This window comes from Xyrauchen texanus, chromosome 27 (genome assembly GCF_025860055.1).
Source record: "Xyrauchen texanus isolate HMW12.3.18 chromosome 27, RBS_HiC_50CHRs, whole genome shotgun sequence".
NCBI classification, from domain to species: Eukaryota; Metazoa; Chordata; class Actinopteri; order Cypriniformes; family Catostomidae; genus Xyrauchen; species Xyrauchen texanus.
This window is the reverse complement of record NC_068302.1, coordinates 8,802,919-8,816,731: the sequence shown is the minus strand read 5'-3', so window position 1 is coordinate 8,816,731 and position 13,813 is coordinate 8,802,919. Positions and strand designations below refer to the sequence as shown.

Genomic DNA, 13,813 nt, shown 5'->3' with positions numbered 1-13,813 from the left:
CTGCACCCGCTGCCGCCCCCAAATCGCCCCCAGCGCCAACCGCATCATCCTCAATCCTGTGGGAAGGAGCAATGCGGGGTGCAGCTGGGGTGGCTTGCCTTCTGTTGAAGGCAAGCCGCGACCGCAACGTGGTCATGTTCTCGCAGTGAGAACATGAACCATCCACAAACGCCACCTCGGTGTTATCACGGCCCAAACACACGAGACAGCGCCTGTGGCCGTCTGAAGCGGAGAGGCTTCTACCACATCCAGGAACGACACAGGGGCGGAAAGGCATCTTGAAAAAGACTTGTCCTTAAAAGGACGTTCAACGCCGCTGTGTTTGCTCTTTTAGAGAAATTTGCTCTTTTACAGGAAATTTGCTCTTTTAATACACAGTGTGTGTGTGTGTGTCTGCGCTGTCGAAGCGCTCAGGGGCAACAATGCACGCCGTGCAAAGTATAGAGAAAGCCGCTGTTGTGCGCCGTCAGATCCAACAGCAAGCAGATCGTCAGAGATACAGGAACGTTCAGGGTGTGTATTCTCGCAGCAGACTGCAAACAGACCATCGGCTCCGAAGAAATTTTCTGACTAAACTTCCGTATTTGCCCCGCGCTCAAGAGAGACCCCTAGTGTCGCTTCTCCGACACAACGTGGAGAGAGCGACAGAAGGGGAAGTGAGATTAATATTAAAACCTACTGTTTTTGTATTTAAAAAAAAAAAAAAAAAAAAACTACATCCCTACCCTAAACCTAACCAATTGCCATCATAAAACCAAATGTAAGATGAAAAATGCAATAGTATCTAAAGTATGTTGCAATGGCTTTGAACATGGCTCATCCAAATCGATTTCAGAGTCAGACTTTTCATTATTTTAATATATTCTATTGTTTTTAAAGTGTTGTGTGTTGGTTTTAGAGCGCTACACTGTGACGGTACTAACAGAGGCTGCTATGATGGGAGCTGATATAGATGGAGATGTTCTGCTCTATCTAGACATAGTTCAGGTAAGCATACACCTGACAAAGATGATGTAAATGGACAGCTGTCAAGTGAAATCCTATCCCCCTTGAACCCAGAGGGATGGCTGTTTGTAATGCTTGATACAAGGTATCTTTTGTGTGAACCCAAACAAAAACAAACAATGGCGGAAAAAGGTAAAACACAATAGAACAAGGCTGAAGAATCACAGCACAACAAACAATGCTAGACAAAGACAGCAAGAACACGAGGGCTATACAGTATATAACTGATGAACAAACTAAAAACACCTGGAAACAATCAGCAAGGTTTAATGACTACGACAAGTCAAGAACAGAGAAAACAATCTTCAAAATAAAGTCCCATGTATGACAGAGCCCAAGCCCCCCAGGGGATTTAGGCGAGGCAGCTGCGGGCAGGTGGCAAGGCCTCTCGGGGGTCTGGCGGGGTCGAGGCAGTTCAGGTTCTGGCATGGTTGAGGCAATTTGGGGTTCTGGTGAGGTTATGGCAGCTTTCTCACAATAAATGGTTTTCTAGTGCCCATGTAAATGTGCTATAATTTAACATCCATTCAGTCACCAAAGAAAGTATTACTTCACCCCCTGCGTAACGTCATTAACAACAGCTCTATATTATTGAATCAATGTGGTTTGAATGAAGTATAAGCAAGTTAGGTACTACAGTTACGGGAAACTGTCATGAGTAGTTAGTTCATTTCTCCAACAATATATCATACTATGGTAATTAAGCAGAATGTTAATGGGGGAAATGCCCCCCTGCTTTGTACAGTTAAGCCACCAAGTCTCCAAAATTTTCACAATACTGTGAAACCGATAAGGATCCTTGGAAAAGCACCAAAGTCTGGTCCGCTGAGTTCATGATACAATCTTGCATTCTGTAACGTTGATCCTTCGGCAAGCTGAATGTGTGAAACCTAGTGATGTAACATATGACACTTAAGCTTTAAAGCATACACTGATCAGCCACAACATTAAAACCGCCTGCCTAATATTATGTAGGACCCCTTCATGCTGCCAAAACAGCACCAACCCTCATCTCAGAATAGCATTCCGAGATACTATTCTACGCACCACAATTGTACGGAGTGGTTATCTGAGTTACTGTAGACTTTGTCAGTTCAAACCAGTCTGGCCATTCTCTGTTGACCTCTCTCATCAACAAGGCCTTTCCATCTACAGATCTGCTGCTCACTAAATGTCTAAGGTCAAAACAGGCAGGCAATAGAGGAGGATAAATGCTCAAAAAATGCAAGACAACAGAGTGCATTTGTAAGACTTCGCAGTAAAGTGTAGGTGAGTGGAGACTATATACACAGGGAGTTCATAAGGGGATGGAAATCAGGTGTGAGAGTTAATGGCGGGAGGAAAGGGATTCTGGGAAATGTAGTACAGGAAGGGGTTAATACTCAGGGGAAGGGGATCTCGTATGAACAGAACTAGAGGATGTGACAGTTCTCGCAGTACTTTGAGCAGAGGTGGGTAAAAACTGTACTCAAGTAAAAGTAGAATTACTTCAAAAACATAATTACTCAAGCAGAAGTAAAAGTATGTAAAACCCTCACGGGAAGGAGGACAGGAAACGAAGGTTACAACGAGAAGGTAAGGTTTAATGGCTGTCTGTCTCACAAACATTTACAAAAAAAACCAACACACAATAACACAAGCGCACTGGGTTGGCTTGCTCTGGTCGGCTTCCCTCTGCTCTGAGGCTGCTGGCTTTTTCACCGCTCTCCTCACTCTACTGCAATTAGAGACAGGTGTTAGTCATAATTTGGCCCAGGTGTGAGCGCCCTTACTGCTTCTCTCTCCCGGACGGGCGCTTGACCACGCCCCCGCTGCCACAAAGTACTAACATAAATAATTACTTGAGTAAGAAAGTATCCAATAAAAAGAGTACTCAAGTAGTGAGTGATTTATATAATAAACGTTTACTCCCCTATATTGCATTACATAATACACATTGAACATGTACTACAGAATTATGATTATTATTAATGGAAATTCTGTCATCATTCACCATCATATTGTTCAAAACCTGTTTGACTTTCTTTCTTCCATGCAACACAATAAGGAGATATTACACAGAATGTTTGCCTGAGTCACTATAGAAGAATGTGAATCACCAAAAACACAAGAAGAATGTGAAAGTGATCTGTTTCTCAGTTTCTCATCCACACCTATCACATCACTTCTGAAGATACTTTTTTTTTAATAAAAAAATAGATAAGACTATCAAAACGATATGTCTTATCCAGAGTTCACTTTTAGAAATACTAGCGTTTGAATTTTTTAAAGATTTTAAATCTTCCTCTTCGCATTTGATGAGCTTCTTCATCTGCAAATGTATAACGCATAAATTAGCCTACAGCACTAAAATAAATTTAGATGGCAACTGATTGAAGTCAAATTATGCAATATTAGCATGTTGATTAGTTCAGTTAGTGTTTTGCGTCGTTAAAAGTTCATTTCTATTTAATGCGGGACATAATAGCCTACAGTTAAGATTGTGATGCATTAGATTAGAATGATGATATGATTATTCAAAATATTAAATAGGGGAGAGATTTAGATTTATGTAATGATGACGTTTACATTTTCTCTTCACATATGTTTTCTGGACACGTCTTTTAGGATTTCACAACAGACCTTTGATCATGGCAGTGATCTCCCAACTCGTGTTCTCCTTCGCCATCCCGTCATTAATTTTCAATAAACGGCAGTTGATGCAGGAATAAAGAGACAAGAGACAAGCATGTAGTTAAGTCAAGCTTTACCGCAAGATTAAATCAATGATAGGGAGTGTGAAAACAGAAAGCGAAAGTAATCTTCGTGCTGGAGTTTGAACATTACCAAGTGCCACAAGCTTTTACATTTTTTTTTTTTTTTTTATCACATTCTTTCTGATTATATCAGAAATTCCATCTTTCCTTCAAGACAGTAGTGTTTAATACTGCTTAACACGTGGTGAATTATTGCATTAAGGTCCGTTAACAGGTGTTTTGCCCATGATGGAACGTTAGTGGAGCGCTCTTGGAGTGAGAGAAAGCAATGACGCTCCAATTTTTTTAAAACATGCTCCTCGCTCCAGGCAAAACGATGATGCTCCACTCATCGCTCCGCTCACATTCTCTGGTTGTCACTTATTTACTTGTTTTGTATGGACCTACAGAGCTGAGAAATTCTTCTAAAAATCTTCATTTAAGTTCAGCAGAAGAAAGTAAGTCATACAAATCTGGGGTTGCATGAGGGTGAGTAATTAATGAGAATTGTCATTTTTGTTTGAACTATTCCTTAAAGGGCTCTTGTCAGATCTGGATGAATTTGTCAATAAGAAGAGAGGTTTGGAAACATTCTTAGTAATTATTACAGTGAAAACATTAAAATGTCCCAGAAGAACATTTTATATAATGCTGAAATATAATGCCTTCTTTTGCTATTTCATAGCTTTTTTTCCTGTGTGGATTATTATTTCAGTGTAGTTACAGTTTTCAGTGTCATAAGTATTTATATCATTAGTTCTGTACAGCAGTACCGCCGCTCTCTAAATGCAGAGTACACAACCTTCGTAGGGCACCAACCCTGATCGTGGAACAATCGCTTTGTCTGAAACCACCCCTATCCACTATATAGTGCACTATTTCGAGTTTTCACTATTTTGTAGGAGAGCCTGAATTCTGAATGAGCCACTCGTTCCCTTCTTTTGTTCACTCATTCTTACCCACAATGCACTCTAATTTCAAGTGTACATTTCAAGTACACTCGATGATGGTTAATTTCCCACAATCCACCATGGGGAAGACGTCCGAGCTAGGAGTTTACTGCTTCCTTTACTCCTGCAATGTTTTATTTCATGCTTAATGTAGTAAATAACTTTTTGACAAATCATTACTGGATTAAAATATCATAATGGCATATAGAGAGACAAAACATACAGATACATTTTAAAATGTGCTCTTTATTTGATCAAATGTGTTTACTCTTTATATTAACACACAGTATATATTAAAAATGAAAAACAGATTTATTGTATTAATATATTATTTAATAAGAATAACAAATAGGTCCAAGTATTTAAAAATTGAATATCTGACCTGTCTGCACCAGCCCCAGAGCTCCGACACTCTCGTCCGAATTCGCTCATTTGGTTCACTTACTGCTGAGATATATTGCACTAAGTGCCATTCACTATATAGGAAATAGTGAATGAGTGAACGATTGCATACACGGTCACTCTCGTCACAATGATTGCCTTGTGCACATCACACGTGCGTGCCCTGCGCACCTCTCTGTTCACGCACAGAAATGCTGTCTGTCCTCGCTCCAGTTGTCGATCACGCGAATGACAGTGATTTACACTCAACTTGGATGTTTAAATGGATTTATACAGTTAATCTGCCTGAAGTAGATGCACTAGTTTCCAGTACCCCCGCGAGGGTGCTGATAATCTGCATAAATACTGCTTAATGACATGCGGGACAAAGCACACTGATATATTGCTGCACTGATTTAAAAATGTACACTTAAAAACTGATGTCATAAGAGCCCAGTTACAGAATCACCCTGAAAATTACCATCTCATTACACAGACAATGTTAGAATTGGAGCCAAAATTTATCTCAGCGTACTGCCTGAAGTTGGAGCTTTGACTTAAATCTTGAAATATCAGCTTGTCTTGCTGTTAAAAGAAGGCATTGCATGACGGAGCTATTCTTTTTTTCACTGTGTGGAGCAAAGAAAGTGTTTCACTTTGAAGAGTTTGATGCTGCTGCACTGATTACTTTATTGACAGTCTGTGAGAGCGTCTCATCTCGCTGAGTGAACTTCCACTCTCGTAATAGTCCCATTCAATAATCTCTCAATAAATTACACATTTATTCAAATTAAACCCAGTAATGTAACGACTATAATCCCACACATTGTAAAGAAGTAAAAGTAAAAAAAGTTAATTAGAAATGTACTTGAGTTAGAGTAAAAAGTACCCACTTTTAAACCTACTCTAAAAGTACAATTTTCCCCAAAATGTTACTCAAGTAAATGTAACGAAGTAAATGTTAAAAGTTACTACCCACCTCTGCCTTTGAGGCACCCCTCAAGAGCATCCTGGGGGTCGGCCTCGGGGCCTAGGAGCCGGGCAGTCAGGATGGGCTAGGTGAAATTCCGAGATGAGAGAAGGGTACAGAATGTCCTCCGATGAGACCCAGGACTGCTCCTCAGGTCTGTAGCCCTCCCAATCTACCAGATATTGAATAAGTCTGCCCCGAGGTCGAGAGTCTATGAGAGTGTTAACTTGGTGGGGGTGGGGGGTGGGGGGGTGATTTGTCAGGTTTTCAGTAGAGGCACTGGAAGACTCGGCCACAGGTTCAAGGAGAGACATGTGGAAAGTAGGAGAGATGCAGTAGTGAGGGGGCAGTTGAAGTTCATAACAGACAGGATTAATTTGTTTGATGATCTTGAAAGGTCCAACATACCTGGGGAGAGTTTTTTGCAGGGGAGTAGCATGGCGGAGGTCTTGGGTGGACAGCCACACTCGTTGGCCAGGACGGAGAGTAGGGAAAGGTCAATGATGTCAGTCGGCATGTATCTTCTGCTGATGGATGGCTCTCTGCAGGTGAAAATGAGCTGATTCCCAGACTTGTTTGCTGCGCTGCATCCAATGGTTCACTGGAGGTATCCCCAAAGGTTCTTCCGACCAATGAAAGAGCAGAGGTTGGTATCCCAGGATGTATTGGAAAGGAGTTAAACCAGTAGAAGATATGCAAAGGTAGTTTCGGGTATATTCTGCCCAAGGGAGAAATCTACACCAATCATACTGGTTAGAGAGACAGAAGGTGCGGAGATAGCGACCTACTTCTTGGTTGAGGCATTCCGTCTGGCCATTAGACTGAGGATGATACCCAGAAGTCAGGCTGACATTGACATTTAGAAGTTTGCAGAACTCTATCCAAATCCGTGAGGTAAATTCAGGTGCTCCGTCAGAGATGATGTCGTCTGGCAAATTGTAGAGCCGGAACACTGGATGGAAGATGGTTTCAGCCATCTCTAGGGCGTTAAGTAGTTTCTTGAAAGGGATGATACGGCAGGCTTTGGAGAACCTATCCACCACTATCATGATAGTTGTGTTCCCCTGAGACACAGGCATATCAGTGAGGAAATCTATGGCAATGTGAGACCAGGGACATTGTGGAATGGGTAAGGGGTGAAGAAGTCCTGTTGGAAGAAGTCTGAAAGATTTTGCTTGAGCACAGATAGAACAACCCTTTATGTGGCGAGCTGAATAGGGTGGTGCGGTTCTCACCTGGGTGACCAGAGCTCAAGGTGGTATGGACCCACTGCATGACTTGAGGATGAAGCTTGGCGGGAACGTAGACACGGTCTCTAGGTTAACCGGGTGGGGGTCGTTCAGTCAGAGTGGTTGCTCGATGTCCTTCATGATGTCCCACTTGACAGGAGTAACTATAACTGATTTGGGCAGGATGTCAGAGTAGACTCAGGGGAATAATCCGAGAGAGAACATCAGCTTTAGTGTTCATTGACCCAGGATGATACGTCACAGAGAAGTTGAATCTGGTGACGAATAAAGCCCATCGAGCTTGTCTTGTATTGAGGCATTTGGCAGAGCATAAATACTCCATATTGCGCTGGTCAGTGAGGATGGTGAATGGGTGTTGTGAGCCCTCCAGCCAATGATGCCATTCCTCTAAAGCATCTTTCATGGCCAGAAGCTCACGGTCCCATATGTCATAGTTTTGTTCTGCTGAATTGTGTTTGCGAGCGAAGAAAGCACAGGGATACTTCTTGGCAGGGTTACCATGTCGTTAGGAGAAAATTCAGATTCTAATGTTCGAGGCCACCTCCACGATGAAAGGCTTGGAAGGATCAGTATGATGAAGTACAGGTGCAGTGGTGAATCTTACTTTCAGAACCTGGAAGGCCCTTATGGCCGGAGAAGTCCACTGGAGAGTTTTAGGTTTTCCTTTGAGAAGAGAAGAGAGGGCCTGCAGTGGTGCTGAAGTTGCAAATTAATTGACTGTAGAATTTAGCAAAGCCCAGGAAGTGTTGGAGTTCCTTGGTAGAACCCGGACGAGGCCAGTTCTTGACAGCATCTACTTTGAGACTGTCCATACGGGCCCCCTCAGGGCTGATCACATAAATCATAAAGGTTGTGGTGGAGACATGAAACACTTCTCTGCTTTTATGAAGAGGTGATAGCGTAAGGATTAACTTGGTGTACGTGCAGGACGTGAGCTTCAAGGGAAGATGAGAAAACCAGGATGTTGTCGATATAGACAACGACACATCGGTGTAGAAGGTCGCGAAGATCTCATTTTTCAAGGCCATAAGGCATGACCCAGTATTCGTAGTGACCCGAATGGGTGATGAAGGCGGTCTTCCACTCGTCCCTCTCCTTGAGGCGAATGAGGTTGTAAGCATGGTGCAAATCCAGTTTGGTAAAGACCTTGGCATCCCGTAGTTGTTAGAGTGCTGCTAGCACAAGAGAAAGAGGGTAGCGAAATTTGATGGGGATGGCGTTCAAGCCTCTATGGTCAATGCAAAGACAGAGTCTGCCATCTTTCTTATCCATAAAAAAGAAGCCAGCAGCCGCTGGAGAGGTGGAGGGTTGGATGAAACCCATCTGTAATGCTTCCTCGATGTAATCCTCCATGACTTGTTTCTGGAATCGACAGCGGATAGATTTGGCTCTTAGGTAGGTTGAGTGCCTGGAAGGAGGTCGATACTGCAGTCAGTAGAGCGGTTAGGTGGTAATTGAGTAGCCTTTGTCTTACTAAACTTGGGCAGGAAGTCCTGGTAGACCACTGGGATGGTAAGCTGCACAGAGTCTTCAGTAGGGTTGATACAAGTGGTCTGGAGGGAAACGGGTAGCACCGACTGTAGGCAGGAGGTAAAACAAAAATGCCCCACTGAATAATCTCTCCATCAGTCCAGGAAATTTGAGGGTTGTGTTTAGCGAGCCATGGGTAACCAAGGATTATGGGGTTCTTGGGAGTGTTTGTGACAAGAAGCTGTACTGTTTCATGATGAAGAGCTCCCACCTGCACAGTGACGGGTTGAGAAATATGAAGTTCTGTGCCAGTGTTATCAAGAATGCTATTCTGAGATGTGGGTTTGCACTGTTTTGGCTGCATGAGGGGGACCTGCACAATATTAGGTTGGTGGTTTTAATGTTGTGGCTGATTGGTGTATATTGAGTACACAGCATAATTTACAATGAAGCCCTGTATCAGAGTGTGTATTGTTTTCAAAGAAACATGTGATCGATGATAAATGAAGCTTCACTTTCTGTCCAGACACGTGCACGCTTTGCATGCCGGAATGTTCCAAATCTGGACCTATACTTTATGGTTTTATGGATGTTTATTTCCATTTGATATATCCTGTCAAAAAAGTCAAGAAAATTACAAAAATATTACATCACCAAATAACTGCCAAGTATAATAATAAAAAGTTATTTTTAACTAAACAAACAAAACATGGCTGAAGACAAGAATTAAAATACTAAAAACAATGCAAGACAAAGACAGGGTGAACACTGGGCTATATACACACAGGACTGATGAACAAAGTAAAAACACTTGGAAACAATCAGGGCCTGTGTTCACAAAAAATCTTAAGGGTAAAAGTAGCTCCTAATTTGGAAATTAAGGAGAAACATGTCACTCCAAATTTTATGACAATTTTCATATAAGAGTAATTCGTATAGCATTTTAACACTAAAAGTAGCTCCTAAACCCACGACAATTTAGAAATTGTCCTGAGGACTCCTAAATCCATAATAGTTAATCGCAAACAATCTGAAGTACGGCTGCTATAGTCAATTCATGTCGCTATCGACTCAATGTATTATAATATTATATTAAAAGTATCACTTGAATCGCAGTCAAATAACCCAATTATACCGGGGATAAAGGTTTTGACAAATTTGTGCTCCCTGGTCTGGCCACAGAAAAAACTGCGCTTGGATGAATTGGCACCCTTGGAACTCCTCTCATCCAATCAAATTTGAGGACTGCAACTAGCCATTATATTATATTATATAGGCTATACATTCCCCTGAATTTCTATAATGAATATCTTGACAAATATTGTAGTAGTTCCCTGTCTGCCAATGAATTTGGGCGATTTAATAAAGCACGCTCATAGAACGTGGCATCATCCATAGCAACAAGTTCAACTCCGCCTTACTCTTACCTAAAGATTTCCTTTAGAGTCTTTTGCTGAAGACAAATTAAGATTTTTAAAAAGACATGTCTCAGCTTGGTCCATTCAATTCAAGTGAATTCATTGGTGAGGAACAGATCAATATTTAAGTATTTTTTTACAATGAATCTCCACTCTCACATTCTTCTTGTTTTGGTTTTGGCGATTCTCATTCTTTGTGCATATCGCCACGTATTGGTAAAGGAGAAGACTTTATAGTAAAAAAGGACTAAAATATTGATCTGTTTCTCACCCACACCTATCACAATGCTTCTGAAGACATGGATTTAACCACTGGAGTCTTATGCATTGTTTTTATGCTGCCTTTATGTGCTTTTACATATTCCAAGTTTGATGCCAAAATCTGTAAGGGTGGATCACTGAAAAGGGGTATGGCTAAATAAGGTGACGAGCAGTGCAAGAAATTTGAATGTGTCACTAGTTAATTCTTACATGTGGTTTTACATGACTTTACATGGTTTGATATGAAGTGAACTCTGCAGTCTTTATCTCTGTTGAAGAGTGATTGGGGGTAGTGTCTCAAAATGTATGATTTTTTTCCGCCTGTGTTTTCATGTCTGTGATTGGTTGTCTCCATTAGTTCCACTGTGCTCATCAGTTGACTGATTGGTGCCTCCATCACATCTGCACCAACTACAACAGAGTTTGCCGCAAATTCCCTCGTGACATGAAGGCCAAGTCTACAGGTATTTAAACAGCTCTCAGAATGATATTTCCAACTGACAACTCTTCAAGATAACACTTATCCCTTCAAAATCAAATTGTTAAGACAACATGACAGCTTAAAGCAATTGAGACTCTGGTTGTGCAGATTTTATTACATTTGTTTCTGTGTAGCAACCTTTTTCTTCTACGCTTTAGTCAGCACTGAACAACCTTAGACAGAAATATAAATGATAATTCAGCTTCTGTACAGTACAGAGAAAGCTGACAGAGGGTTTGCAGATAGTAATGCTTAAGATGTACTTTTAAAGTGTGGTTCATGAGTTCACTGGTTCATATAGTCCTCGAGCGCATATATGTTTCCTTGCTCCTCTGTCATGAGCCCGTGACCCGGAAACCGATCAAAGTCACATAAATTCACAAATTCACACAAAAGTTTTAATTCAAGTTTATTCTTTGCAGTTTTAATATACCGTAATTGTTACATACTTTAACAATGCATATTGAACTATTACAATTTATTATATATATATATATATATATATTAATATATCAAGTTTCAACAACATAACAGCAAGCGCTCCAAGTTAATGCAGCTGCAAAAAGATGGCACTCTGAAGTGAGACATAAGTGGAAATGTATTTTTACAAATGTATTCTGTTTCGATTCCTCTGTCCCCATTTCCTTTGCTTGCATCCTTTCCACGTTTCCTAATAGGGTGGAGCAAGGACGCAAGGAAAGGGAGCAAGAAAAGGATAGAAGGATGCTCAATTTTAGAAATGAGATGCACCCTCTGATGCTGCATAAACTCTAGTGTGTAGGCGCCCTTAATTGAAAATGTTCTCTTTAAAGATAGGCCAGGTGTCTTATTCTATCTTGCAGAAAATCAAGAGTACTTCGAGAAGCATCGCTGGCCTCCGGTGTGGTATCTAAAAGAAGAAGACCACTATCAGCGAACTCGTAAAGAGCGCGAGAAAGAAGATTACTTATACCAAAAGCGCCAGTGTAAACGCAAGTGGCTCTTTTGGAACCTACCATCTTCACCTTCCTCCAATTCTTCTCCTGGTTCCTCTGCAATCATCTGATTTGGAGCATGACCCACCTAACAGCCCCAAATGTGAGATTTAAACAGCAGTTATAGCCTTTATCATCTTAGCTTTTCAAGATATTCTTTCTGCGTTTCTGTTGATCGAATAAAGCTCAAATGAAACAGGACTGAGACACTAAGTCGAAGACATGCAAAGATTTTTAAAAGCACTTTGTTGAGGCTATTTACTGAATGGACTTTTTGATATCAGATCAGCTTTGACGAGGATTGACATCACAGCTTTGACATGATATTATACTCCATTTGCTAGAAGAATATTCAACATCAGTTCACAAACAGAACCATCAAACATATAGCTGCATAATCTGTATAGAAAACACATTGCAGGACTGCACACATTCTTACCTGGAAATGCTAAGCTTGAAGTGCTACTTAGCTGTGAAGGACAAGTGAACAGGAACATTTTAGAGCAACCAGCAAATATGAAAAATAATTATTCCTCAGTGTGTTGGCAATCTACAATCAAACCACGTCTCCAGAGAATCGTTCACAATATTCCAACAGTGGTGTCTTCTTGCCCATCTTTCACAATATACTGGTGAGATATCAAGGCTCTGATGATAGTATTGTTGGGTTGTATAAGTTTAAATCTCTGTGATCTAAACCACATGACACTTTATCTGGAATTAGATCACTTTGCCTTGCTCTAGTCCTGCTCTTGACGAATTATCAGGCTGAATGTTAATCATGCACAAAAGACAAATACTTTGATAATGAAATTGTTTATTCTGCACACTGTGGTCTATATTTTTGGTAACTCGCTAGAACAAGGCAATCTTTCTTTTCTCTTTCTGCATTTCTTCCTCTGCAAGGAATATTTCACCCTAAAATTAAAATACTATCATTATTTACCCTCATACCATGTTGTTCCAAAACTGGCAAACATGCCGCTTTTATGGGACTCTGTCATTTTTGGAGCTTGACGGTGCCTTGTCTATGGAAAAGAGCGATTCTGCAATTTTTATTTTTTTTCTACTCATTTTGTGTTCCACTGAACCAAGTAAATCATACACATTTAGTATGACATAAATGAAGACAGAATTTTAATTTTTGGGTGAATATTTTCATTTATAATTGAAATTGTTCACTCACATAATTCAAAATAGACATTTGAATGATAATGGGTTTACACACAAAATAAGCATTTACTCGTAAAGTTACTTATTTGTGAAAAAAAAATTAAGTTCAGGTTTAAATCAAAATGGCCTCCTGAAAGCTGCATTTTATCTTGATAACAATGTTCTGTAAAAAAAATAAAAAATAACAAAAATAACAAAATATTAACAACCTGTTATATTATAACCACAAACTTCAAAACAGGACTCATGGTGAACAGTCACACTGGGTTTCTATACAGGGAACATAAACAGTGCCTCAACACTTCTAATATTTCAAAGTGTGAGCACAGGCTGCTGTCTTTACCAAAGTAAGCTCACAAATGATTCATTATGTTGATGAGATCCTACTCCGCTTTTAGATTAGTTTCACGGGCAGGCCTGTGACAAAGCTATCGCATCACAGCATTTTCCTCCATGTTTAAGGTCTTTAAACTATTAATATAGCTACTAATAAGAAAAAAGTGAGATTGTATATGAATATTCTAAAATATTTTAAAACCAATTTTCCAAGGAAAAATTCAATTTGACAAATGCAATGCAAGGTAGTATCGCAAATTTACATTTACAGTATATATCTATTTGATAAGTGCATTACCTGTAGGAGAGTGAATTTCAAAAGCATGGTTCATAGTGTAGACTTAAACCCCTTTGCCATATGAATGTTTATGACCTAGTACATGCGAGATAGAGGCAAGTAGTGCTTTAA

General features: G+C 40.4%; 1 protein-coding gene across 1 annotated transcript in view; it reads left to right on the top strand.

Moving 5' to 3' along the window:
- Positions 1-11,995, top strand: part of LOC127621214 (rho-related BTB domain-containing protein 2-like) — a 40,361-nt gene extending 28,366 nt beyond the window's left edge. The window contains 3 exon segments of the mRNA XM_052094722.1: positions 899-987; positions 10,799-10,904; positions 11,764-11,995. Coding sequence (XP_051950682.1) covers positions 899-987; positions 10,799-10,904; positions 11,764-11,966 — 398 coding nt within the window. The 3' untranslated portion in view covers positions 11,967-11,995.
- Positions 11,996-13,813: the final 1,818 nt, after the last annotated feature.